General features: G+C 60.8%; 2 protein-coding genes across 2 annotated transcripts; both read right to left on the minus strand.

Moving 5' to 3' along the window:
• Positions 1 to 2150: 2150 nt before the first annotated feature.
• PLICBS_008525 (uncharacterized protein) lies at positions 2151 to 2657 on the minus strand (the record flags this gene model as incomplete). The annotated part of the gene is made up of 1 exon (XM_018323948.2): positions 2151 to 2657. The coding sequence occupies one exon, from the start codon at positions 2655 to 2657 to the stop codon at positions 2151 to 2153; it is 507 nt and encodes a 168-aa protein (XP_018177127.2).
• Positions 2658 to 21724: 19067 nt separating this feature from the next.
• On the minus strand, positions 21725 to 22582 carry PLICBS_008526 (uncharacterized protein; the record flags this gene model as incomplete). Its single annotated transcript, XM_065601403.1, has 2 exons — positions 21725 to 22356; positions 22432 to 22582. The coding sequence occupies 2 exons, from the start codon at positions 22580 to 22582 to the stop codon at positions 21725 to 21727; spliced, it is 783 nt and encodes a 260-aa protein (XP_065457475.1).
• Positions 22583 to 23194: the final 612 nt, after the last annotated feature.

Here is a 23194-nt window from a genome sequence, read left to right on the forward strand (position 1 = left end):
CCACGGCGGTTGAAGATATCGCGGCTCTCATTGGGAGCCATGGAGGGCCGCGCTGACTACACGCGTCAAACCTACTTTTTCATTTTTCCTTGGATTTCTCGAACACACTGCACCCCCCGGTATCCATGCCATCCATTGCGGCGGCGGCGGGGCAGCAGCTTATTGCGAGGGACGCTCGGCGATGCGCTGGCAAGGCCGAGGGAGAGCAGGCGTGGGGCAGGCAACAAGCTGGGCTCCAGCAGAGCAGAGCTTGCCCCAGAGCCGTCGCTGCCGCCGCCGGCGGGCCGGGTTAAGGTTTTGTGGGTATTACGTATATTGGACAGCCGCCGTCGTTAGCCAACGGCACGCCATTGTCGCATCACGCAACGGCAACAGAGGGAAAACAGACTCCACGATGGGGCAGCAACGGCGCCATCCCCCATCGCCCATCGCCAGTCAGATCTCCCGTCTCACCAGTGACTTCATGACTCCTATGGAGTGCGAGTAAACAACATGGTCCGCCGGTGTCGGGCCCCCATCCCCCCCCAATTCCCATCCGAGCGCCCCCCCAAACGCCACACCACCCTTTACAAGCTGTGTGTGTGTGTGTGTGTGTGTGTGTGTGTGTGTGCGCAACGCCCGCCGCCGCCATTGGGGGCCAAGGTGGTTCGAGAGGCGCAGATGATAAATCTACGTACGCACCACGAAGCCCCAATCTCGACCTGCATCTATCGTGGCGCTTAGATTTTTTTTTTACCCTCTTCGCCTCCGTCCCCCATCCTCCTCTCCCCAACCACTGGGAAAGCCAGATTGGCGGATGTTTGTTTTTGTGGGCTGGCTGGCTTGCCCCCGGACCGTGATGTCCGTCCGTCCATCAGTGACATTTGACAGTCCCGCGCTCGCGATCGCGCCGGCCGTGGAGGAAGCTCAAAGTCGTGTTGTCATTGCATCCACCACCCACCCACCAGTAGTGGTAGTCCTCCACCCGCCGCCGTCCAGCCTCTTGTGGCTTGCGAGCGAGGCGCAAACCCGCCTTGCCCGTCAACAGATCCAACGTCGTCCAGACCGTTTCGGCGGGGTCGGCTATCACAGGCTGTTCGGGAGGACTTGACCCGGCCGGCCAGAACGTGTGTGTGTGTGTGTGTGTGTGTGTGTGTGTGAGTATGTGTGTGGTTGTGTGTAACCGACCTCCGCTGGCTTGGGCTGGTATGCGGCGCTGGGAATCGGTTGAGGCCGGCAACAATCTGCCCTTTCCCCCACCCGGCAGGCTCAGCCAGATGTCACAGGAAGCGGGATTGGGAATTTGCCACCTACCGGCAGGGTCCAGCAAGGTACAGCGCTGTTGACTTGTCCAGGGAGGGCGGAGGGGAAGCCGAAGGGACGGCAAAACCTAGACGAGCATCCCTGTGACGCGAGTGGCATCGTCGGCCAAAGCACCCCTGAAGTTTGATCTCGCTTCTCGCGGGCGAAGCTTTCCTGCGGCAGGCGAGGTGAGATGTTTTCAATGCAGTGCACAAATTGCAGGAGATGTACTTCACGTGTGTGCATGCGTGCGCGCGTGTGTGTCTTCGGCCAAATCAAGGCCGGTTGTCCCAAGTCTTTCATTTCTTTCTAGCCTAAAGACGGTCTGTTCTGTGCCGTCGCTCTCGTAATGCCATCTGCGCCAGGCTTCTTCTAGCCTGCGGGTTTTATCGTGTCCCAGTCGTAACCTGCTCCCCGTGTAGCCGTTCCCTTTGCTCCCGTGCCATGCAAGTCAGCATTGATGTTGTTCAACTCCGTCTCCCGCATGTGATACAAGCCGCCACAACAGCGCTTTCAATGCCAGTTTCATCCCGTAAAACTCCTTGCGATACAGGCTTGCCACCAGCCAACTGAAAGGGCGGCGATATAAAAAGACAACAAATAAAAAAGAAAATTAAGAATGAAAGCTTTTTTTGTTTGGGTATGCATTGCTCCGTGTGATGCTCCTTCTTGATACAACAGGTGACGGAAGGAAAGAAAACTTGGGTGCGTATTGTGAGGTGAGATTCGAGCCACGGTCTGGCCAATGGCGGTATAAGAGATCAAGTGTGTGGTGAGTTGCGTCGTGGTTGAAGGTAATGCCTCGAAGAGGCTGTGAACAGTGTGTGTGGTGGTCATGTTTCGTGGGTATAGTCAGACAGGCAGGTCGTCTAGTAGGATCGCCTCCGTTGTAACCGGACTTGCTCGAAGGAGATGGCATAAGCCTTGAGCTCTTGCCTCGATCGATCCGACAGGCGGGACCCGTCCGTGGACGACGAGGATGTGCTCTGCATGGAGCAGAGGCTGGTGTGGGAGCTCGAGGGGCTGAGGTTCGAAGCCGATGACGACGTCGTGGTGAAGCGATCGCCGGAGGCGTACTTGCTCAGATAGCCGCGGGCGACGGGAGCGGTGCCGTACGGCTGGGGGTTCTGGAAGTCGTAGGGCGGTGACAGGTAGAGACCCGGTCGTGTTGACCTCGCGGACATGGTGGGCGCGGGCGCAGACCAAGGGTAGCCATAGCTGGGAGGGGAGCAGCCAGGCGAGCTGGCCTGGGAACTCGGCGTCGACGTCTTCTCCTGGTCGGCGAGACGGCAGGCCTCGGAGCAGTAGGCCCCGTCGCTCTGCACCTGCTTGTCGCAGGCGAGGCAGAACTGGTGTGTCCAGAGATCGAAAGCCATTGCGCTGGGCGAAAGGCTGGTCTGAGTTGATGAATGGGAAAGCGTTGGCTGAAGAGGTGGGTTGGGTAGAGGGCAAGAAATCCGTCGAGGAAGACGGCTGGCCGTATATAAAGCGTTGTCCGTCTGACGAGCTCAGAAGACAGGATTGCACCAGTGGATTGCGCAAGGCAAGGCAGCCAGCTGGGGTGGGGTGGGTGATGTCGAGCCGGTGAGTCAAGGCGAGCGAAAGCGGGACGGACGTCGTCTCGAGCGGCTGCCAGATGACTGGGAGGGTGGAGCAGGTGGGTGGTGTTACCGGAACGGCTGAGCAGAGAACAAGTTGTTCAGATGTTCGACGGCAGAAGGAATGGAGGGAAGGGAAAGGAAAAGTAAGGAAGGGGAGTTGAAGATTTGGGACGGCAAGGTCGAGAGGCCGAGGTGAGGTTGGAGAGCGAGGAGGTTGAGGTCGGGGTCGAGGAAGAGGGCAGCGAGATGCATATGTACATTTCCATCCGGTGCTGCAGCGCAGGCAGGCAGGCAGGCCAGCAGGCAGAGCGAGCGGTGGTGTGTGGGTGGGAGGGAGGAGTGGGCGTGGGCGTGGGCGTGGGAGTGGGAGTGGACGGACGGGCGAGAGAGCGAGCGAGTGGGCGAGCGCCGCGGTGGTGTGCGCGCTGGGCAGGATGACCACTTTTGCGAGACAAGCACGCAGTTTTTAGCGCCGATGCGTACCTGCCTAGGGATGCAGCGGAGGAGGGTACATCCATCAAGCCATGGATGAGGTGGGAGGGGGAGGGCGCTCTGCTCTGTCTGCTGCTCCTGGTGCTGGCGCTGCTCCTCACCCGCAACGCAAAGCCTGCAACGGCCGTGGCAGGCCGTGGCCCAGCCCAGCAGCCCAGCAGCGGCCCAGCCAGACAGGCGCCCACTCGGGACTGGCTGGCTGTGACGGCCGTGGGGAGGGGGGGCGAGGAGGGGAAGGGGTGGGTGTGCACCTGCCCGGGGGTCAGGCCAGTGGCGTGCAGGTAGCGCTGTGGGTGTGGGGTGACCCGGAGGGCGGCAGCATGGATGGGCCTGGCCCACAAGCCTCCTTCTCTTGCTCCCATCCATGGCATCCCATGCCCTGCAGCAGGGCCTCAGGTGGTGCAGCAGCATTGATGGGCGGGCTGGCTGCCACTAGCGGCAGCACCTGTGTGTCCTTTTTTTTTTTCTTCCTCTCCCTCTCTGCCTCCATCGCCCGCTGATCAGGCCCTGCGACTGCAGCTCGGGGAGTGCGAAAGAGGCGTGCGGTGGTGGCCGAAAGGGTGTGCGCGCGCTGCCCGTCAGGGTATCGCTGCCGGGGGGCCCAGGCCTGGCGCTGGCGCTGAGCACAGCACTCCCTCTTCTTGCCGTGCACTACGAGCACACTGCACTGGAGTGCAACTGCACAGCGCCGGCACAGGCAGAAAGTGCAGAAAAGAAAATTTTGTGCCAACGTCGCCTGTTGTTAGGTAGCGCTGCGTCGTCGTCCGTCTGTGTCGGTCGCCGCAAGGTGTCCAGCATCACCCAACGACCCGTGAAAGAAAACTGCCTGCAAGAAAAATTGTGCACCAGCACGGGACCGGCGACGATGCGGCGCCCGCACCGCAGAACCCGCAGCGTTTCGTCATCTCTGGTGCAATACCTGCTGCTGCTTGCTGGGCCAGCGTGCAAGAAAAAAAAAAACGTGCCGGGCCCCTTGTTGTTGCAGGTGCATCTCTGTGGTGCTCGTACGTCAAATGTCGCGATCGCCGCCCGTACATACCAGAAGTCGGCCCACGGCCACTGCGCGTGTGATCTCAATTCTGGGTCCCGGCCCCGTCGGTACCCGCATGGGAGCACGGAGCTGCTCTCACGATGGCATGATGCCAGGCCCACGGTGAGGTGCGGAGGGTGACTCAAAGAAAAGCCACTGCCACTGCCACTGCTGCCACGGCCCTGCCAGCCTGCCTGGCTCCTCTCCCGCTTGCTAGGTAAGCGGACTCGCCGGGCAGGAGACGGGAGCCAGCACCTGTAACGAACCCCCGGCCGGCGAGGGCCCAATCACGAGGGCGGTCGAGCTTTTCCCATCGCGGCTGTTAGTGGGCTCATGGCGCTTCTGGGGACCCGGCCGGGGCTCAGCGGCGTTCGGTGAGGTCGGAAAGGCGTCTGATGCCATGCCATGCCACGAAAAAGCCAAGGCCGCAGTCATCTCATCGCAAGAAAAGACCCCGGAGCGGGAGTCCGATGAGAGTTTCGTCTGCTCCCGCCGGTGGCCGCGAAAAATCCCGGCCGCCGTCAAGGTTCCCCCCCGTGTGGTTCGCCACCCTCTGCTGTCGACGGATAACGGAGCACGGGGGAGTGACGCCAGATCTGCACCGAGTGGTTGTGCCTCGTGGAAGTGGCCAGGCACTAACTCGACCTTGCTGCTCGAGTGTGCCTTAGGTAACAGACTACCACTCTGTATGTTGAGGCAGACATTCACACACAACATTAGTGTAGTGGTGGCTCGGCCACACAGCAGGCCAGCTAGGACGAGTGCGTGTGCATGCGCATGCAGCTCGCTGCACAAAGGGTTGAACGGAGGTGGGCGGATGGACGCGAGGTGGGCAGCTTTGGGGACCTTGGTGGTCGCCGTTGGGGGTGACGCCGTCGCTGGTGGTTGGCCCCCGGCCGCTTCGCCAATTCTCAGGGCGGGCGCTCGCGCGCACACAAGCGATGGAAGCGACGAGCAGCGACGAACGAACCGGGGGCACGACGACGACGACGCACTGGCACACACACCACTCACACACTCGTTGAGGTGGCCGGGGCGATGTACATACAGACTGGGCTGGGCATCTCTACATGCTGCCGGCATGCGACTTGGCGACGCTCTGCATGGAAAGGAGACGTGCTCGTCGATGCAGCCACGGCATCATCCCACGAAGGAGATATGCACCGGCCGACACTCTGGCCACCAGGCGGCCGAGATTGCGCACTAGGGCGACGACGGGCAAAGGTCGATCCCGGCGTCGTCGATAGTGGCGGCCACCACCATCAAGGGCACACATAAAGGGCCACTACCAAGACCACCAGCAACAAGACCAAGTGCCAAGGTACCAGCACCACCACCCACGCTTGCCAAGGCCTGCCAGAACAGGGCGCCGCGGCCGCTGCAACGGCGGCTCGCTCGCATCTGCACCCGCACGCAGCACGATGGACGACGCTCTGCCACTGCCTGCAACCCCTCGCCGCCCGCGCTTGTTTGTTTCCGTGCGTGTGAAAGAAATGTGCGGCCTCGCAGCAGCGGCAGGTGGCGGCACATGCGACACCCGAGACCCTGACGGGCGACTCTCGGGTTGCCCCCTTCCCACCTCATGGAAACACTGGAATGCGTCGTGCCCGGCTGCGCCCAAAGGGACCTCTGTTGAGCCCGGAGGTGCGCGGCAAAATTGGTGGACGCACGGGGCGTGAAGCAGCAGCCGCAGTCGCAGTAACAGCAAGCAAGCGGCATCTCACTCGCCGAACCCACCCTCCGCGCCGCCGCCGTCGTCGCAGCAGACGGGACGGCATGTTGGAATGTTGAGGGACGGCATGGAAGCCCAAGCCCAGCCAGCAGCAAGCCTCCATCGCTCGGGGTCCTCGACTCTCCTTGGGCCCCGAGCCGTGCGCTGCAGCACCACCAGACGGGCGCCAGATCCAATTGTCTGGGGGGATGGACGGCCCTCGCTGCACATCTAAGTGGGGACCCCTTCTGAGGGCCGCTAGCCCCCTCTGTGGCTTAGCGTCCCCTTGCGCGATGGGGCTTGGCTCCCCTCCCTTGGTGAACAGCAGGGCTCATCCGCTCGCTCCACGGCACGCGGGGCCCACCTCTGCCGACGACTCCACTGGCTCTCTCCCCCCTTGGCGTCGAGCGTCATGGAAAGTCGAGATGCCGCCAACATGCCCCTGGGTTACGTACGCACATACATACATACATGCTCCCTTCGTACCATGCCGCGGGCGTCGTCCTGAGGCAAACAACAATCGCTGGGGATGCGCGTCGACGTGCAGCTTCCGTCATTCTCGGCTGGGTAGCGCAAGGAAGAGACACGAAAGGGCATGGCGCAGGGCATCCGAAAGACGAGGGGACTGCCGACACGCACGTATCTTCGTATCCAAGGGCCCTTCACCACAGTTGGGTGGCCACAGGCTGGCACAGCACCAGGAACAATCAATGTCTGGACGACAGACGAGACCTTTCCTTCGTTCAACGGTTTCCCCTTAAGGCCCAAGACAGCGCTCGGCAGTCCGCGAGACCTCTGCTCCCTCTCCCTTTCTTGCGAAACAAAAACGAGATGATGTGAGGAGGGGGACCGCACCTCGTGGGTGGTGGGCCTGCTGCCACATGTTCCATTGCATTTGCGTCGCGCGGGATTGCGTCGTCGTCGTCGTCGTCCGTCGCCGTCCGTCGACCTTTCGTCATGCTGCTACTGCTGCTGGGGCGGGTCTTGTCTGGCCTCACACCTTGCCTCGCCAGGCTCTTCAATCGACGCTCCCCCTCGCTGGGCTACGCGCTATGCTGTCGACTTTGTGTCATCAGGCACCGGGCACCGGCACTGTCGCCGATGGCTTGCTTGCTTTTTGCTGTGGAGCTGGATACTGGATGCCGAGCCGGGGGGCAGGAAAAAGGAAGCAAGTCGAGTTCGCCATGCTGCCGCGCTTGACGCACCTTGACCTGCAGCAACACCACCAGCACCAGTACAAGCAGCACAAGCAGCATTCTCATGCAGACTCGCGCGCGCGCGGTGGGGGGCAGCGGCGACCATTGGCCGGCAGAAAGCTCCGACACCAACCACCTCTGCCCCGGACTTTGTCCAGCAGCTGGCCACGAGACTAGACTGGACCCTCATTTTGTTAGGTTCTTCCGTTATCTTGTTGTTGGGCACGCAGAAGGCAGTCAATCCTACTCCTGTGTCTGTCTATCTGTGTCTGTGTCTGGTACAGTACCTGCCCAGACCAGCCCAGCCCAGCCCAGCCTAGCCGTTACTCCCATCGCTGCCCCGCAGATTGTCTAGCATGATGGCGTCGTGCGATAATGGAGGGGGCCCAGAACGTCACCACCACGATGCCTGTGGCTGGGCGGGACAGGGACTGAATCAATTCGTCTCGGCTCACTTTGGGCAGACAGGTGCTGCTACGTACCGTAAACAGGTAGTAGACAGACGGGCGCCGGGCTGGCTGCCACTAACGTTACTATTTGGGGGAGCGGCGCTTGGGAGAAGGGGTTCGTTCCTCTCCGTCTCTGCTGGCTGACTGACTGACTGACGCGGGCTTGGCTTGAGACAGAATGCGGACGCCTGCGGCGGAAAGCCACGCCTGTTCTGGAATTCGGATGCCAAAACGGGGGATGTGCGCCAGGGCGCTTCCGACGGCATTGAGAGACACCATGTCTCTCTGGCGGCGTCGCCTTTCGCCTGCGAGGACGCTGCGTTTGCTGGCCTGTCTGTTGGTCCTGGGCTCCTGGTGACGTCGCCAGTCGTCTGTTGCGCTGCTGATGTGGTCGATTGTGGTCTGCTGCCCAGCACAAGAAACATATGACACGATAACGATACCCAGTGCATCCCGTCCCCCCCCTAGGCCCTGTTTCGCCGGCGATACGCAGGCAGACGACCCGCCCATCCGCCCATCCATGCGCCCCTCGGAGTTCGCTCCAACCCACGGCCGAAATTGGGGACCCATGTGGTCCGTCCCGGGTCGTGTGGCATCCGCTCGGCAGGCTAAGCCTATTTTCGTCGTCCATGGGTGGGTGACGGAGGGCGGGGAAAGGGGACGAGGGGGGGGCTGCAAGACAAGACAGGAAAAGACAAGACCAGGCCTGGCCAGCCAGTGAACCATTGCGTCTTGGCTGCTCGTCGGCCACCTGACCCAACAGGTTGCCAAGCCCGGGCTCCTCGTCGTCGCCTGAGACACTCAAACTGCTCAGAAGACTGACGATGGCTCATCAACCCTGTTCGGATGCGCGGCTGCTACTGGTGCCTGTAGCGTAGGCGCAGGTGCACATCCTCCCCACGCCTCCTCGGCGACGAGCGTCTCCCAAGTCGATCATGAAATGCAGCAGCCCAGCCCAGCCCACCACCACTACCCTGCGTGAAGGACTGACTGCCTGCGGCTGCCTGCGGACTTTTCCACATGGCTATTTGGCGACTATCGAACGGGGGCGCGCGCGCGCTGTGGAGGAACGCGCACGCAGCAGCGGCTGGTGCTGCCGCTGGCGCTGCTGCAGCACTGGATGTGGGCTGACATGCCAAACTAACGAGCTTCCATCGGGTATTTGGAATGCAGACCTCGTTTCAGGCTATTGGGCTGAAGGCAGTGACGATAAAAAAGACAAGAAAAGAAAAAAACAGATACAGTATCGATTCTGCGATGAGAGAGCTACAGCCATCGTGGCTGTAATTGACTGCTCACACCCCCTCGAGGGTCTGTCATTGTCGGCACCAAGGGTCCTGCTCCTCCTCGTCTTTCTTTGGGCTACATCGTGGCACGAGAGATTGGCGCCGCCGCCGTTCGCCGTCCACCTGCACACACACACACACACCTGGACTGGCCTCCCTCTGCGCCTCGCAACCATTGGACGTCAGCTTCCAGTGTCAACGAACGCATCATCGCAACGGCCGAGATTGGCAATGGGAAGCCAACCGGCCAATCAGTCGCCAGCAAGGCCCTTGTCCTCCCAGTCTCCTTGGAGGTTTGTTTCCCCCATGGACGCCCCCTTTGAGCCATCGACCTTCGCTCCAAACCCTCTGTTCTCGAATCCGAGCTACGGTATCCAATCATCACCACCTTGGGCGCAGAGGCTCATCGAGAGTCTGGTGTGCGGCGGGGCACACAGAACCAGGCGCACGGCGCCTCCGCGCAACAACGGGGCGTGCCAGCTCGCTGGGACTCGTACGAGTTGGTGGCGCTGCCCCGGCTTTCGATTTTGGGGCGGGCAGGGACAAATTTGACAAGTCGTGGCGTGTGTCGACGCGGCTAGCTGCCCTGGGCCTGGCCGGGTTACAGTAATAGGAAGGTACATAACTTTTATTATGGCATTACCCGAATACCAAATATCCAGCTCTGTCCGGGTGGGTATGCTTCAGCCCGTCCAGGAGCTGCCTGGCCCTGCATGCGAGATATTGTGCGGTGCGCTCTGGGGTAGGCGATGAGACAGGGCGCTGCGAGATGAGGTTTTACATGCCGGGCACTGAGTGGATAGAAGGACGGGGCGGACGGACTGCTGTTCTCAAAATGATGATGTGATGTCGTCTGCTATTTTGGTCTCCGTGTGTGGGACCGTATTCCTCTCCTCCGCTGGAGCTTCGACCCACGCCGATCCAGCCCTACCCCCCGCGCGGTAAACACTGGGGGCGGGGGAGGAGACGGCCCAGTCTTGAATCTTGATGTCTTCCTCCGGCTCGCAACTCCCGACTCCAGCGACAAAAACCCCATCCCCTTCGGCGGAACTTCCGTAGGGGGGAGTCGTGCAGCGAGGAGCGAACTGCACGGGCCGTCAGTGGCCACCTTGCCTAGGTACTCGGCATTGCGGCTTTTCACACACACACAATTGTGCCGTGCCTTGCTGCGGGAACGACACGACGATGCCAGTGCCAGTGCCAGTGCCAGTGCTAATACCACGTCGTCTCGAAGCGTAGGTCGGGATTGGTGCTGCCGCAGAGGGACCGAGATGCAACACTGCCGTAGCAGTCGCCGGTCGGCGATGCGGAGCACCATGCGGAGCACATGTCATGTCACGTCCGCCTTCCATTGCCAGCCAGTCAGTCGTCGCACTGGCCGGGGACGACGACCTCCCTCCCTTTCTTCGTACTCGGTAGTTCGTGCCAGGCTCCTGTCCCCCATCTCCTCCAAGTCCGCCGCGGGGACGATGTTACGGCCGAACGAGAAGGTCTTCTCCGCATACACGGAGGCCAACACGGGCTCAGTGCTGTCCCGTGCGATACCGAGTGGTGGCGAAGAGAGAGAGAGAGAGAGTGAGAGGCCTCACTCGCTCGCGGGCTCACTCGGGTCGCCGCCACATGCCCATCATTCGGCGGAAAAGCCACCACCACCACCAAACCATCGGTTCCTGCAGCAGGTCGCATCCCAGGTCACGCCAGTGCAACGGCGGCGCCCGTCCCCCCATTGCCCAGTTCGTGCTCCGCCTCTCCCCTTCCCCCCATCTCCCTTCCTCCCGGAGCGAAACGAACCCAAGAAGGTTCCAGAGCCCTCGCGAGGCGAACTGGTTCGCGAAAGAAGGAAGGGGGGGGCGTGTGCCCGCGCCATCAGGAGACAGAGAGAGAGAGGGCGCAGCGAAGTCAGCCGTTCATCACCACCATCACCCACCACCACCAACCATCACCTGCGAACGACACCTGTTCGTGCTGGCCCCCCCGGCCCTCGTGGCCGCTGTATTTCCATGACCTGCGACGCTCTTCCGAACGGGCAAGGCTACTGCCGATGGGGGCGCGCGCCCACATCCCATCTCGGCGACGGCGAGCAGAAAGGAGGCTCAGATGATGTGCGACGCTAAGCCACGGGAGCGAATGGCACTCCCGGATCGGAGGGGGGTGTCCGGCTTGCTGGCCGGCCGGCGTCGCCTTTTCGCTCAGCAGTAACTAGCAGCACACACACAAGGAGGGAAGCGCAAAAAGTCTTCAAGCGGTTAGATCACGAGCCAAGCCCTTGCGAGCAAAAGGGCGTTTGCGCAGGTGAGCTGACCGAGATGGTGTGCAGCAGGGCAGACGGGTCAGGCCGCACCAGCAGGCAAGCAACACACTCACACTCGCACCTCGCTCACACGCCCCTCCTTTCGAGTGACGCCTTTTCGCTCCACCAAGCTCCCGCCGCAGGGCCACGGCTGATGTGAGAGCCACCGCCGCGGTCTCCCTTGGTGGGCGGCGCTGGCGGGTGCAGATGGTCTAGACGTCCGGGTGGTGGTGGCGAGGCAGCGGCAGCGGCAGCGGCAGCGGCAGCTTGGTCGCGACGGCCGGCCGGCCGGCAGGCAGGCGGACGAAAACAAATAAACAGGCTCAATGGGTAAAGCTACAAGCTTTCCCCGGACCCGTCGCCGCCGCCGCGCAAGGCGTGATAGTAATACAATGTGCGCTGCAATGTGCATTCGTGGCTCCCGCTGCAGGCATCTCGGTGAGCGACGGTCAGCGGTGAGGGCTGATGAGGGCTGACCGTGGAGCACGCGCTGGAGATCAAGTCGGAGCCCAGCCTGGGGCATGCATGCAAGGTCCAGGTTCCACCCCCGTACCGTCTCAACAGCTTCCCCCATGTCCCCATCCCATGTCCCCCCGAGAAAAACCTTCATTCGCCCAGAGTCCGTCTCCACAAGGGGGGTCCCGCGCCAGTTTGACAGCCGACGACGGCGGTTCATCTGCGATCCATGGACGGTGATCACCGCGTCAAGAGTGAGTTAGCCAAAGAAATTTGCCTTTACTCGATGTAGCATTAGCAAAGCCGTCCGTGGGCACGTTAATCACGTCAGTCGACGCAAAAAAGCAAAGCGAAAGAGCCCGCTCGGTCTGTCAATGGCATGCAGGCGTGTTCCTGAAACTGTCAAACAAGAAAAATTTTTCCTTCGATTGTGCTTCGGCGGCGCAGGCGGCGGCCCTTGGAGATCGCGATCCCCAAAACCCAAGGGGGGGGAGGGCGACGACGCGGCACACCGCACAGGCGCCCTGACGGCCCCTTGGTTCCTTGCATGGAATACTAAGAATATTTACCGTTTCCCGTTTCCCTTAGGGACCGCGGCAAACGAACGTGCACTTTCCATGCTCGCATGCCCACCCCCAGCGCTTATGCTCGGCTGGCTGTGGCCCCCCAGGAGGTTGTTGTAACGGGCACATGGAAGTGACAGCGGCACACGTCACGACACACACAGACATGCACACGCAAACTCTGATGGCAAGCAGAGCGGCGGCAATGTGTGAAGTGCCCCCGTCGCGAAATGTTCGACTTGTGAGGCATTCATTGCATCACGGCGAGACAGTGGGTATCCGCGGCTGGCCTCGGCCTCGGGCCTCGCTGGCCAGACAAGCAAGCCCATGGGCAACCATGTGCTTTCCCGTGCCTGTTCCTGCGTCAAGTGTCTCGGCTGCGGCTTGGTGCCGGCCTCTTTGACATTTGACAGACGCTCATCCTCTGTCCCTCAACGCAATGCTCCCTCATATCAAAGTTGCATCTCGTTATTCGCTCGTGCGCGATCCTCTAGCACCTAATAGGTTTCGTTACCCCGTCTCCGCCGCGATATCCACAAACAAATGCCCACACACCCCCCTGCCCACCACCCCCAGGCCCCCCCCCCCCCCCCCCCCCGTGGGCGCGCGGTGCAGGACGCGGAGGAGGAAGCTACCGCGGCGGGGCCAGTGGGACGGCGGACGGAGCAGCAAGACCATCGAGACTGAAAGAGAGTGTGTCTGAGGAGAGTAAAAAAAAGTTTGAGGGCTTTATTTTTGTCAGATCGCCCTGCTGGCAGCCGATTGCCAAGAGATGCTGGGGTCTTATTTTTCTGGCTGACCCCTTTGGCATCCCCATCCCTCCAGTTCGTCGCGAATCCACAATTGTGCATATTGGACAGAGAGGCCTCGCCTCGACCTCCCTCCCTGGCGTTGCACATCGGTGTTACACAGCAGCCAGCTGGGCCCGGTCTCCGATCCATGAAGGTTACGAGCTGCTGTATAATATTATGACGGGGAGGGGCAAAGAGAAAGACGAAGAAGAAGAAGAAAAAAAAAGCTTCAATTGAAGGGGCGTGCCCAAGCATTGAGACGGCGTGAAGAAGCACGGAGCCCCGGTCAGGTCCTACGGTGTGCTCGCTGCCACGGCCCGTTCGCAGCTCTGTCTCGCTCGTGCCTACATACATACGCGGACCCCCCCCCTCCCCTTGCGCTGTCAAGGAAGCTTAAAAGGCAGCACTTGGCAAGCCCTACCTGGTGTATATCATTTGTGAACGGCCCTGCATGCACACACGAGTTGTGAATCCGCGCCGCTCGCCATGCGACATATATGTACCCCATAAAAGCATGGATTAAAATAAATCTCGCCCGGGGTTGAGAACCGGCTCGGGAGAGCATTGCTCCAACTCTCCGAGCGCTCTGTGCCATTGGCTTGAGCTCCCCCCTGCCCTGGCATGGCCTGCCCTGCCCTGCAGCAGCGACTGAACGAACTCACGAGAGCCAGGGGGGAGGGGAGGGACACCCCCGGAGGCATTTTAGGCATTTTGGCAGGGTCAGGGTCAGGACAGGGCATCGCGGGTTGCCAGGGGCCGCGCAGGATCTGCGGGAAATGGCTTGCGGCCGTGGTTTGATGATGATCACGATGAGCACGGCACATGAAATCTGGGATCAGGGCATGTGAGCGAGTGAGTGAGCGCCATCGACTGCGATGGCGCATGTGCGCCCCCCAAGGCTGGACGATGGCTCACCATGTCGAGATGCTGACGGAATCCTGCAACAGGCCGTCTACTGCCTGCACATTGCCAATACCGAAAAGTTTGAGGGCCTGAGACGCCTTGGCCGTCGTGTTCGATGCCGCCACGGTCGTCGCTCAAGCAAGGGCGCTTGGCGGCTTGTGGCCCGCAGGGCATACGTACAACGCCTCGAGCCCTGGCGGTGTTATGGAGCAGTACGCACTCCGCATGTACGAGGCGTTGCTTCATACCGATGCAGATGATGGGCGCTTCCTGGCGCGGCCTTTGCTGCGGCCGCATGTGGCCTCGCAGGTGAGGCTGGGAGATGCATCAGCACCAGCACCAGCAGCACCGGCAGCACCGGCACACCCTCCTTGATTCCTCCCCTGAAGGAGGCCCCCCTTGTCACTCTCCCCGGGAGCAGGGCAAGGCGGCGTTTTGCCTGCTTGCCTGCTTGCATGCCTGCCTGCCTGCATGCGTGGCCTGAGCAGCCCTGGTTCGCGGGCGAACCGCCACGGGGGCCTTTGCATCATCAGAAAACAAAAACATGACGATGCAGGTTCGCGCGAGGGCCAGGGCCTGTCACCGTCTGCGACGCCGCCGCCCCCGGCGAACCCTTTTCTCTTGGAGCAGACAGACACGAGCGCCGCGGCGGCGACTCGCCGCACCGGGATGACGGGGTTCCGTTGCTGGCACGAGCGTCGCCAGCGGGAAAAGCGGGAGAAGAGGCGGCAAAGGCGGAACTTGTGCGCGGCCGAAGCCCTGGCGTGCAGAGTCCACGTTTGCAAGTGCGGTGCCTTGCATGGCGCGGGCGTTGTGCCCCATCAAATGGCGCGGTGCGTTAGGTTGTTGCGACTCTTCACGGTGCCCTGGAGGAAGACCCAGGAAGACGAGGTGGTAAGTTCAGTGGACAGCTGGTGGTGCAAGTGGTGCTGTTGTGCAGTACGTTGGGTACTTGGCAGCAGGCCAAGCCTCAACGGCTGCCGATGCCCTGCCACCTCACGCGCTGTACGTACTTTGTCCTCTCATGCACCTGGTTGGGGACACAATTGTGCGTCGTCATCACAACTCCCAGCGTCTGCGACTCGCTCCCGCTTCGCGCGGCTCCGGGCATCGACGACTCCCCTCGACTCTGTCTGCTTGGCGGATTTGAATTCGCTCCGAGGCGTGGCCGATGATCCAAGCTCGTCGACTGCCGAACACTTCGCATCGGGATACGATAACGGGAACAGAGCGACGCCCAGTGTGGAGCAACAGCCCAGGCTTCCCCAGACTCCTGTCCGATGACTGTGTCCTTTGTCAGGCACCTCGGGCTGGACTGGACCGGGGGGTTCGTCGTGTGGCGTGACGCAGACTGGACGGACGAAGCGGCGGCGCGCGGCAGCGACAAGTCGGCACAACCGGCTCCGAGGGCGTGCAGCAACATCCTTGAGCGATGCGGATGGAATGAATGGACGACCAGCGCGGCAGGCCGTCCAAGGGCCAACGAGTGTGCGCCAAGAGGCGGCTGGCGAGGCGCCAAAACCACCTCTCATCAAACGCGCCTTCGTGTTGTCCGCAGAGTCCGGCGAGCCGCTCCTGCGGTGGCATCATCCTGGGCCCCCGTTACGTACGATCAACGGACTCGCAGCAGCGGGATGGATGGACAGACAGACAGGGTTTCCGGCGCCAATTTCGCTGCACGACAATCCCCTGTGCCAGACAAGACTCCATCGCCAGGGTTCGTGCAGACAAGGCAACGCAGATGGCAAGCAGGCTTCCCCTCAACTCGACGCTGTCCCATCTCCCACGCATGGGTGAGGGTGTGACAGGTCACAATCTCAGCCACGGCTCCCCCGCACTCTCGAAGCGGACGGGAGAGGACCCTTGTCTTGCCTTCCTGCCTGTCTGCCTGGCGTCCTTTTTTTCCCCGGACGCTCTCCTGCGCTAGTGATGCCGCCCGTCTGTCTGTCGCTTGGCCTTCACTCCATCTTGCTCGCTTGTTCCGGACAGCGAGCGTCCCGTCCGTATGCCTGCCTGCCGGCTGCGGGGTGCCCCAACACGAACGAAGGTTGCCTCCAGATGCGGAGAAGACAGCCCGTTGCACCGTGCGTTTCTGAGGGAAGCCCTGGAGTCGCCGTGGGTGGTTTGGTCGGCGTTCATCGACTGCCCGAAGCCAATCGCGTGCACGGTCGGCATCGCATCACGACGAACAAGGGACCTGCGCTCGAGCCAACTGCTGGCCGGTGCCCTGCCCTGCCCCCCTCCTCCTCAATGTCCATGTCAACGGGCACTTGCAAGGCGACCCACGATGACGACCAGGCTGGAGCTCACCGGGTTGCAGGACCCCGGCGGCATGAAGCAGGGAAGCGACCTGGCAGTTGGACGACGCCCACTTGCGACTTTGTCTGTGCGTGCAGAGAAGGGTTTCATCACATCATTTCTGACTTCCAAGCTACTGCTGCTGCGGAGAACTAGTGCTGTGTTGTACCCGTCGTACGCCTGCACTCGTCCTTTCATGTCCGTGTGTTGCGGAGGCATGGCCGCATCCCCAATGATCAACGATGATACCCCCATCCAGCCAGGCGGGAGGCGATGAGGCGACTCCACCATCCGCGTCCGCATCCACCCTTTCCGAGGAACGAGCCGTGCCTCCCGTCACTTGCGAGAGTTTGGCGCCCTTGACGACAGGGCGGGGTACGAGGTGCAACTCTGCACCATCTTTGCACGGCTTCACACCACCTTGCCACGCCTCAGTCGAATTCGATCGTCGGACTGCGTCCACGCGAAGAGCGCAGAGCAATTGCCGTTCAGCCACCCCTTCTTTTGAGCGCAGATTACCACCATCGCAGCCATCCATCCGACCTCGCCTCAAGGCGCAATCACACGGCCTGAGGGTTGACCTGCCGACGCGATGGTGAGCCACCGAGCCTGCTCATAGGACAGTCAATGCTGAACTCGGGCATTATGGAGAGCCCCCATTCAAAGGACCAAGACACTTGCTTCCATGTTAGGCAATTCTTTGCCACCCCCGGATCTCCACGCTTTCATGTCGCCGACCACATGCACAATCGCAAGCACGGCACGACAACAGAGCGCCGCCCGTTCGCCTCGGATTTTCATCCGGGTCCAGCCCGGTACGTGCAGCTGGTGTCCCGAGCCGGCATCATGCAAAGCACGCTCCTTGCATGGCAGTCTGTGTGCCCTCCATGGCAACACGAAGAGGACACAAATGACGTGAACTGTTCCATTGCCGCTTGTACGGACGAATCCGTCGAGCAGAACTCAATGCCCCCGTCTCCTGCAAATTACGCTCGAGCCCGCTGGACAACAATGCGTCGACTTGCAGATGGCACGGCTGAGGTGAAGAGGCAATCTCGGCGCAAGCGAGTGAGCCCTTTCCGCCCTGCGCAGCCCGGTATGTTTCCGCCTGGGTACTTCGTGCGTACACGATCAGTTTGCTACTTGTTTCATCGGCAACGGCACTGCGGGATTGGGCAATGGATGAGTGGCCGCTGCTGTCTCCGTTGGCCCTCTCTGTCCTACCTACGCCCCCGTGTGTTAAGAGCCTCTCACAACGGGCTCAAGAGGGCTGGGGGCTCTGTGTTGCGTCAGGATGCCACCTCCTTGTCAGACGCCACCAGCTCAGTGGTTGACAGACACTCTCCCTCTCGCACTGCCCCATCTTCAGCCAATGTGGCCGCTGCGCAATAACGAGATCGATGCTCCAACCACTCAAGACTCAAGACAGACTGTCTCCGGCCCGGCCGACCAACTGCGACAAGTCGCGAGAAGTCCCACCCTGCACCCGATCACCTGGTTCTCTCTTGGCCGCTGACGTCCATCGGCAGTTGGCCTGCAGCATCTTCTTTGATTACTCTCGGATGAACCACCGTCCTGGGATCAGTGGTGATTCAGTTGGGCCCCAGCGAGAGGCTTATCAGCGTGACCAACACGACTTGCGACTCTGTAGCGGCGCCACCAACAGGAGCCTTTCCCAGGGAGCTGGTAACAGGCGCCTTGTAGATGGGTCCTCTGCGAAAGCACGAATCTCTCTTCGCAGTCGTCCAGGTTCATGGCTCGCACAAGGCGCAATCTCGTCGCCCGCAACATCGATCCCTACCGGCCGGCCGGTTGCATCAAGGTGACCAGCATGCTAGATGACACACCCCCCGGGGCTGCAGGACATTGTATTACCCTTTCCTTCGGCCTCCGTTATGACAGCGCAGTTTCTATGCGGAGGTGGCGTCGGGGCACACGAGCAGCCGCCCGCCACGGCTTCCAACGTCTCGAGGAGCATTCTCGGCCAGTGAAAGGACTTGATACCTCCTCCTCCTTCCCAGCAGCCGGCCCGCTCGCCAAGTTCCCCCTGCAAGCCTTTGGGGACATTCGTGTGAGTGGGCTTTGCCATGGCGAAGAAGCGTGTGAAAATTTTCTCGCTGTTTGCCACCGGGACGTCGGACCAAGTTGCGGAGCGCAGAAAAAAAATATGTGGCCGGCGCATAACAGGCCAGTCCGCGGCCTTGGGCATTGCATTTACGACGTGGTCCATGTCGGCGAGCTGGAGCTGCCCGTCGCCGGGGCCGCGATGAGGCCTATGCGTCGTCCCCTGCGAGACATCAGACCTGGCGTCCCGACGCCCGCAAAGGCGCATACATACATACGTGTAATCCTCCGTAGGGAGCGAGGTACCGAGAGTCGTGCACAAGAGTCGAGCACGGACGTCCCGGCCTTGGGCAACCTTTTCGCTAGTACGGAGTAGTAGTAGCAGTGTCCCCGGTAAGGCAGAGTAAAATTTGCCGACCTCAAGCGGCCCTTTCCGAGATATGGGCACAGCCAAGGTGAGCCTCGCCCGTGTTCTGTGATGTTCACCAGCATACGGAGCACACAGAGAATGACCAGACATTAGTGTTGCTGTATTATGTATACGCAGTCCGTTCTTCTTACATAGTACAGTATTACAGTCTACAGCCACGGCCCAGCCAGCTGAGTGGCAATGCATGACAATGAACTGCCGCGTTTCAAAACCCTTCTCCATTGAGACTTGCGCATGACATGTCGTACGAGAGTACTGCACGATGGGGGCGGGCGCGCGGGCGAGCGAGTTGCAGGAAAATAATAGCCCGACTCCCCTTGTTTCCCTAGGTTGTTTCCCTTTCCCTCCACAGATGCATGCAGAGTCCATGTGTTTCCGCCATCCGCCCGCCCGTCCGCCCCCAGGTTCCAGGTTTCGTGCGTACGTACGTACGTACTCTGTACGTAGGTAGCACGCACGCACGCACGCACGGCACGCAAGCTCGCCAGTAGAGAGTTCGATTTTTTTTTTTTTTTGGCACGCAAATACATACAAGGCCGCGCGTTACGGTACAGTACTTGCCTTGCTTCAGTATCGTGTCAGCTCAGCTTCCCCCTGTACTCGGAAGACTTAATCAAGTTCGTGCCCGTTTCTGGTACTTCTTGTCACTGAACGGGGGGGGCGGAGGCGCGGTGCAGAACCTCGCGTTACACGACGTCTCGTCGGCAGCCCTGCGTCTCTGCGTTCTGGCTCTGCGCTGCCCGCGAATGAGACCAAAGCAGACAAGGGGGGAGTGAGTGTATGCCTTGTGAACGCCTTGCGAACCCTGAGACGGGGAGTGGTACAATGTACATAATAGGAGCAGCTCGATCGTGTGCGCCCTGGTTGGAAGGCGGGCATTTGTCTGTCGCTGTCGCCGCTCTCATCCGGAGGGGGAGGACAGGACAGGACAGGACAGGCAAAGCAGTCTGCGCACACGTGGCACGGCATGCCGGCTCGCAGCGGCAGAGCATGATGCTTGCCTTGCTTGCCTTGCTTGCTTGCTTGCGTCGCAGGGAGAAACGCATTGAGGCCGTCCATGGGCTGGACGGGACGGACGACGATGCGAGCGAGCCGCATGTGGTTGAACAAGCAGCAACACTCTGTGAAGTTGAGTCGTAGGCCGTCCGCCGCGCGCCTTTGTGCAGATAAAACCCATCACGGCGAACAGATGGCTGGTAACTACGGCCCAGCCGCCCTGTCGAGCAGCATACATACTTCGTGGTTGGACCCCGGCGTCGATCTGCCGCTTTCCGCCCCGGGTTCGGGGTCCCGCGAAAGCAAGCTGCCAGCCCGGGCAGTAGCACTGTACCACTATACCATTGCGGCGTTTCGTCAACGTTGTACATGATGCGTGCGCGGTTTTGGGGCTCGCCCGACAACGGGCAGAATTCTCCGTGCCATGCCATGCCATGACGTGACAGGGCATGACGTGCTCCCTCCCTCCTCTCTTCCCAGCCAGTCGTTACTCGACAGACCTGACTGACTGATTAAGTGACTGACCAGCAGGCAGGCAGGCAGGCAGCCAGCCAGCCAGCGCCAGCCGCGGGAAGTCGGCGGCGCCGTCGTCATCGTCGTTGGACAAGAAACAAACACAACAACCCTCACGGATTCGGACCCGGCTGCAGTAGATCCGGGCCCAGACGCCCGTGTAGACCCATGCGTGCTTGCCGTCTCGCCAGGCGCGGGGGGGGGCTCGATTGGGCTGCTGTAAAAAGGTCACACGGCTTGACCGGCAGAGAGTGTTGGGTCAAGGAAGTTGAGAGAAACGAAAACGTGAAGCCAACAGTGTAGGCCAACAGAACAGACGGACAGACAGAGGGGCTTTCTCGTTCAAGAGTCGTGGCATTCATCAGGCCATTCGGGAGGGAAAGGGGGGGGCTGGAACTGGAATCCGGGGTTGCGGGTTGCAGATGTCGAGGATTGATGTGTGATCGCAGAGTGTCGCCTGACCTGTACTGCACGGTTGCGTTGGATTCGCGGTGGTGTTTGCACCGCCTTGCGTGCGCCTTGGCAGCACGAGACGAGGATGGCAATTGGAGACAGAGACTTTCACGGCCTCCATGTCTGGAATCCCTTGTCAGGAGAAGAGTCCATAGTCGGTTCATACTTGCTGTCGTCAATGCTATTGCCCTCCATCCGATGCATGGAACGGCCTCGCTTCTCGACCCCTTGACTTTTCGGCCGGCCTGTCGAACCATTGCTGGCCCCCCTTGCATTCACCCTGACTCCAAGGCGCGTTGCAGAGCTTAGGAGATGAATTAGCCAATGCCTTGAAACACGTCTTGGGATTTGCGGCGTCCTCGCCGTGATGTCGGCCGGCTCGGTAGGGTGTATACTCGAGAGCCTGAACAGGGACGATGGACCTTGCCACGCGAAGGGAGGGCGTGTCATTCATTGCTCGCCATGAGTCAAACTTTCAGTTGAGCCTAGCAAATGCGCACTTCGCATCGTTTCTTGTCCTTGCCGTCGTTTGAAAATGAAAGCCTCGGCTTTCCAATGCGTAGTTCTGGAAGCTCTCTGACCTTGAGATAGAAACGCTGTATCGGTCCCCATAGGTCGATTCGTCACGAACCAAGCCTGGCACCAATTCCTTGGATTAAAGTCGAGTCTTGAAAGCAAATTCATCCGTTATATTCTCGCCAAACTTGACTACCCGCGTTTCCAGACATCAAGTCGTGTATCCGGCACTATCTAGACGACCAGCATCAACAATGAAAGAGAACTCCATACAACGAACGCTCACCATACACTTCCATAGCCTTCGAGTCCATAAGAAGACTCGCGCGAAGCCACCCAGCCTCTCCTTCCCTCCCCATTCCCAAAGCGACACCATTTCTCTCTCCGAGGACTCACTCTGAGAACTTACTCTGCAGAAGACAGCGGCCCATTCTGCTTCTGGTTGCGAATCTTGTGCAGGGGAATTCGGGGATAGATGCCCGCGACAACCAATACCAACGCAATCAAGATGCCCCACCACTTCATCTTCAGGACGCCCAAGTTGTAAGACGTGTCGGTGGTGAAGAAGACCGTCACCAGCAGCAGCGGCAAGATGACGGCATACGCAAACACGCGATGCCACTTCCACAGCGTCCTGGCCTTGGCCTCGCCGCCATACAGCCCCGGGGTCGCCCACATGGTGAAGCCGACAAAGTACTGCAGGATGAGCAGGATACTCGTGGTGACGCCAAAGTAGGCGTGCACGGAGTGGAAATGCGGGTTCCCGCCGGCGACCTTGTTGTACTCGACGATGACGACGCCAAAGACGAGCAGCACGAGGGCGACGAGGTTCAGGGACGCGTGGACGCGCTGGCCGGTGCGCTTCTGGGCGGCCGTGTGCGTGGGCTGCAGGAACAGCACCGACTGGACGAAGACGAAGACGGCGAGGGACTGGGCGAGCGGGTGCCCGGAGAAGAGGATGAGGGGGCTGGTGAAGACGGAGGCCCAGACGATGCCGACGAGGAGGAAGGCGCCGAACTGCGCGAGGACGGCAGTCCCTGAAAGTGTACGCGCACGCATTAGCAACTATCAACTCATGATAGTGCGCGGATCATGGGGACGTGGCACCATACCCAACGTGAGGTTCGTCCAGTACGCTGCCCCCTCATGCTGCGCAGCATCACCGGGCCGTCCAAGGAGCGGCTCCGTCTCTCGCGTAGTCGCCGACCCATCTGCCTCGAGGCCGTTCGGGGTTCGACCCGGTATACCTGTGGCACTCGCCATGGCAAACGATATGAGAGCGATACTGGTTCAATCTATTGATGGCGGCTGAGGTCGCTGATATTCGTGAGCAAGCAACCACTGCAATGCTGTGACGGTGTTTCTGCTTCACTTCGATGCCGAGTCGTACCGTATGAGACGACGCAAGGCAAGCGATGAGCAAAGGTCGTCCGCGTTGAACTCGGGGGTTCGGCAATCGCTGAGGGGTCGGTCGCCTCAACTCATCACACCAGGCGCGCGCGCTCGCGCTTGATTGAAACAAGGGCAAGTCGATGACGGCACTGTGATGCTTACCATTTCTGGCAGCTTGACTGGCCGGCCGAGGCGAAGCTACCGGCCGCGTTACCCCACATCCTGCACAGTGTCAGCCTAAATATCACCATCACGGCTCCCAATCACGTCAAGGACAGGACGACCGGGGGTTCGCGATCGCGTCTTGCCTGTGCTGCGGCTGGTTGTTGCTGTCTTGTCTGCAGCATGTTGCGAGGCTTCGTCTGTTGGTGGAACGCGGGTGTGTGTGTGTGTGCACAGAGTACGAGTATGTGGGGTCTGGTTCGACAGAGGACGATGCCTGCCGCCGCCTTGGTGAGACTTGAAGACGCTGTATGACCCGTG

This window comes from Purpureocillium lilacinum, assembly GCF_023168085.1.
Source record: "Purpureocillium lilacinum CBS 284.36 DNA, scaffold_6, whole genome shotgun sequence".
NCBI lineage: Eukaryota > Fungi > Ascomycota > Sordariomycetes > Hypocreales > Ophiocordycipitaceae > Purpureocillium > Purpureocillium lilacinum.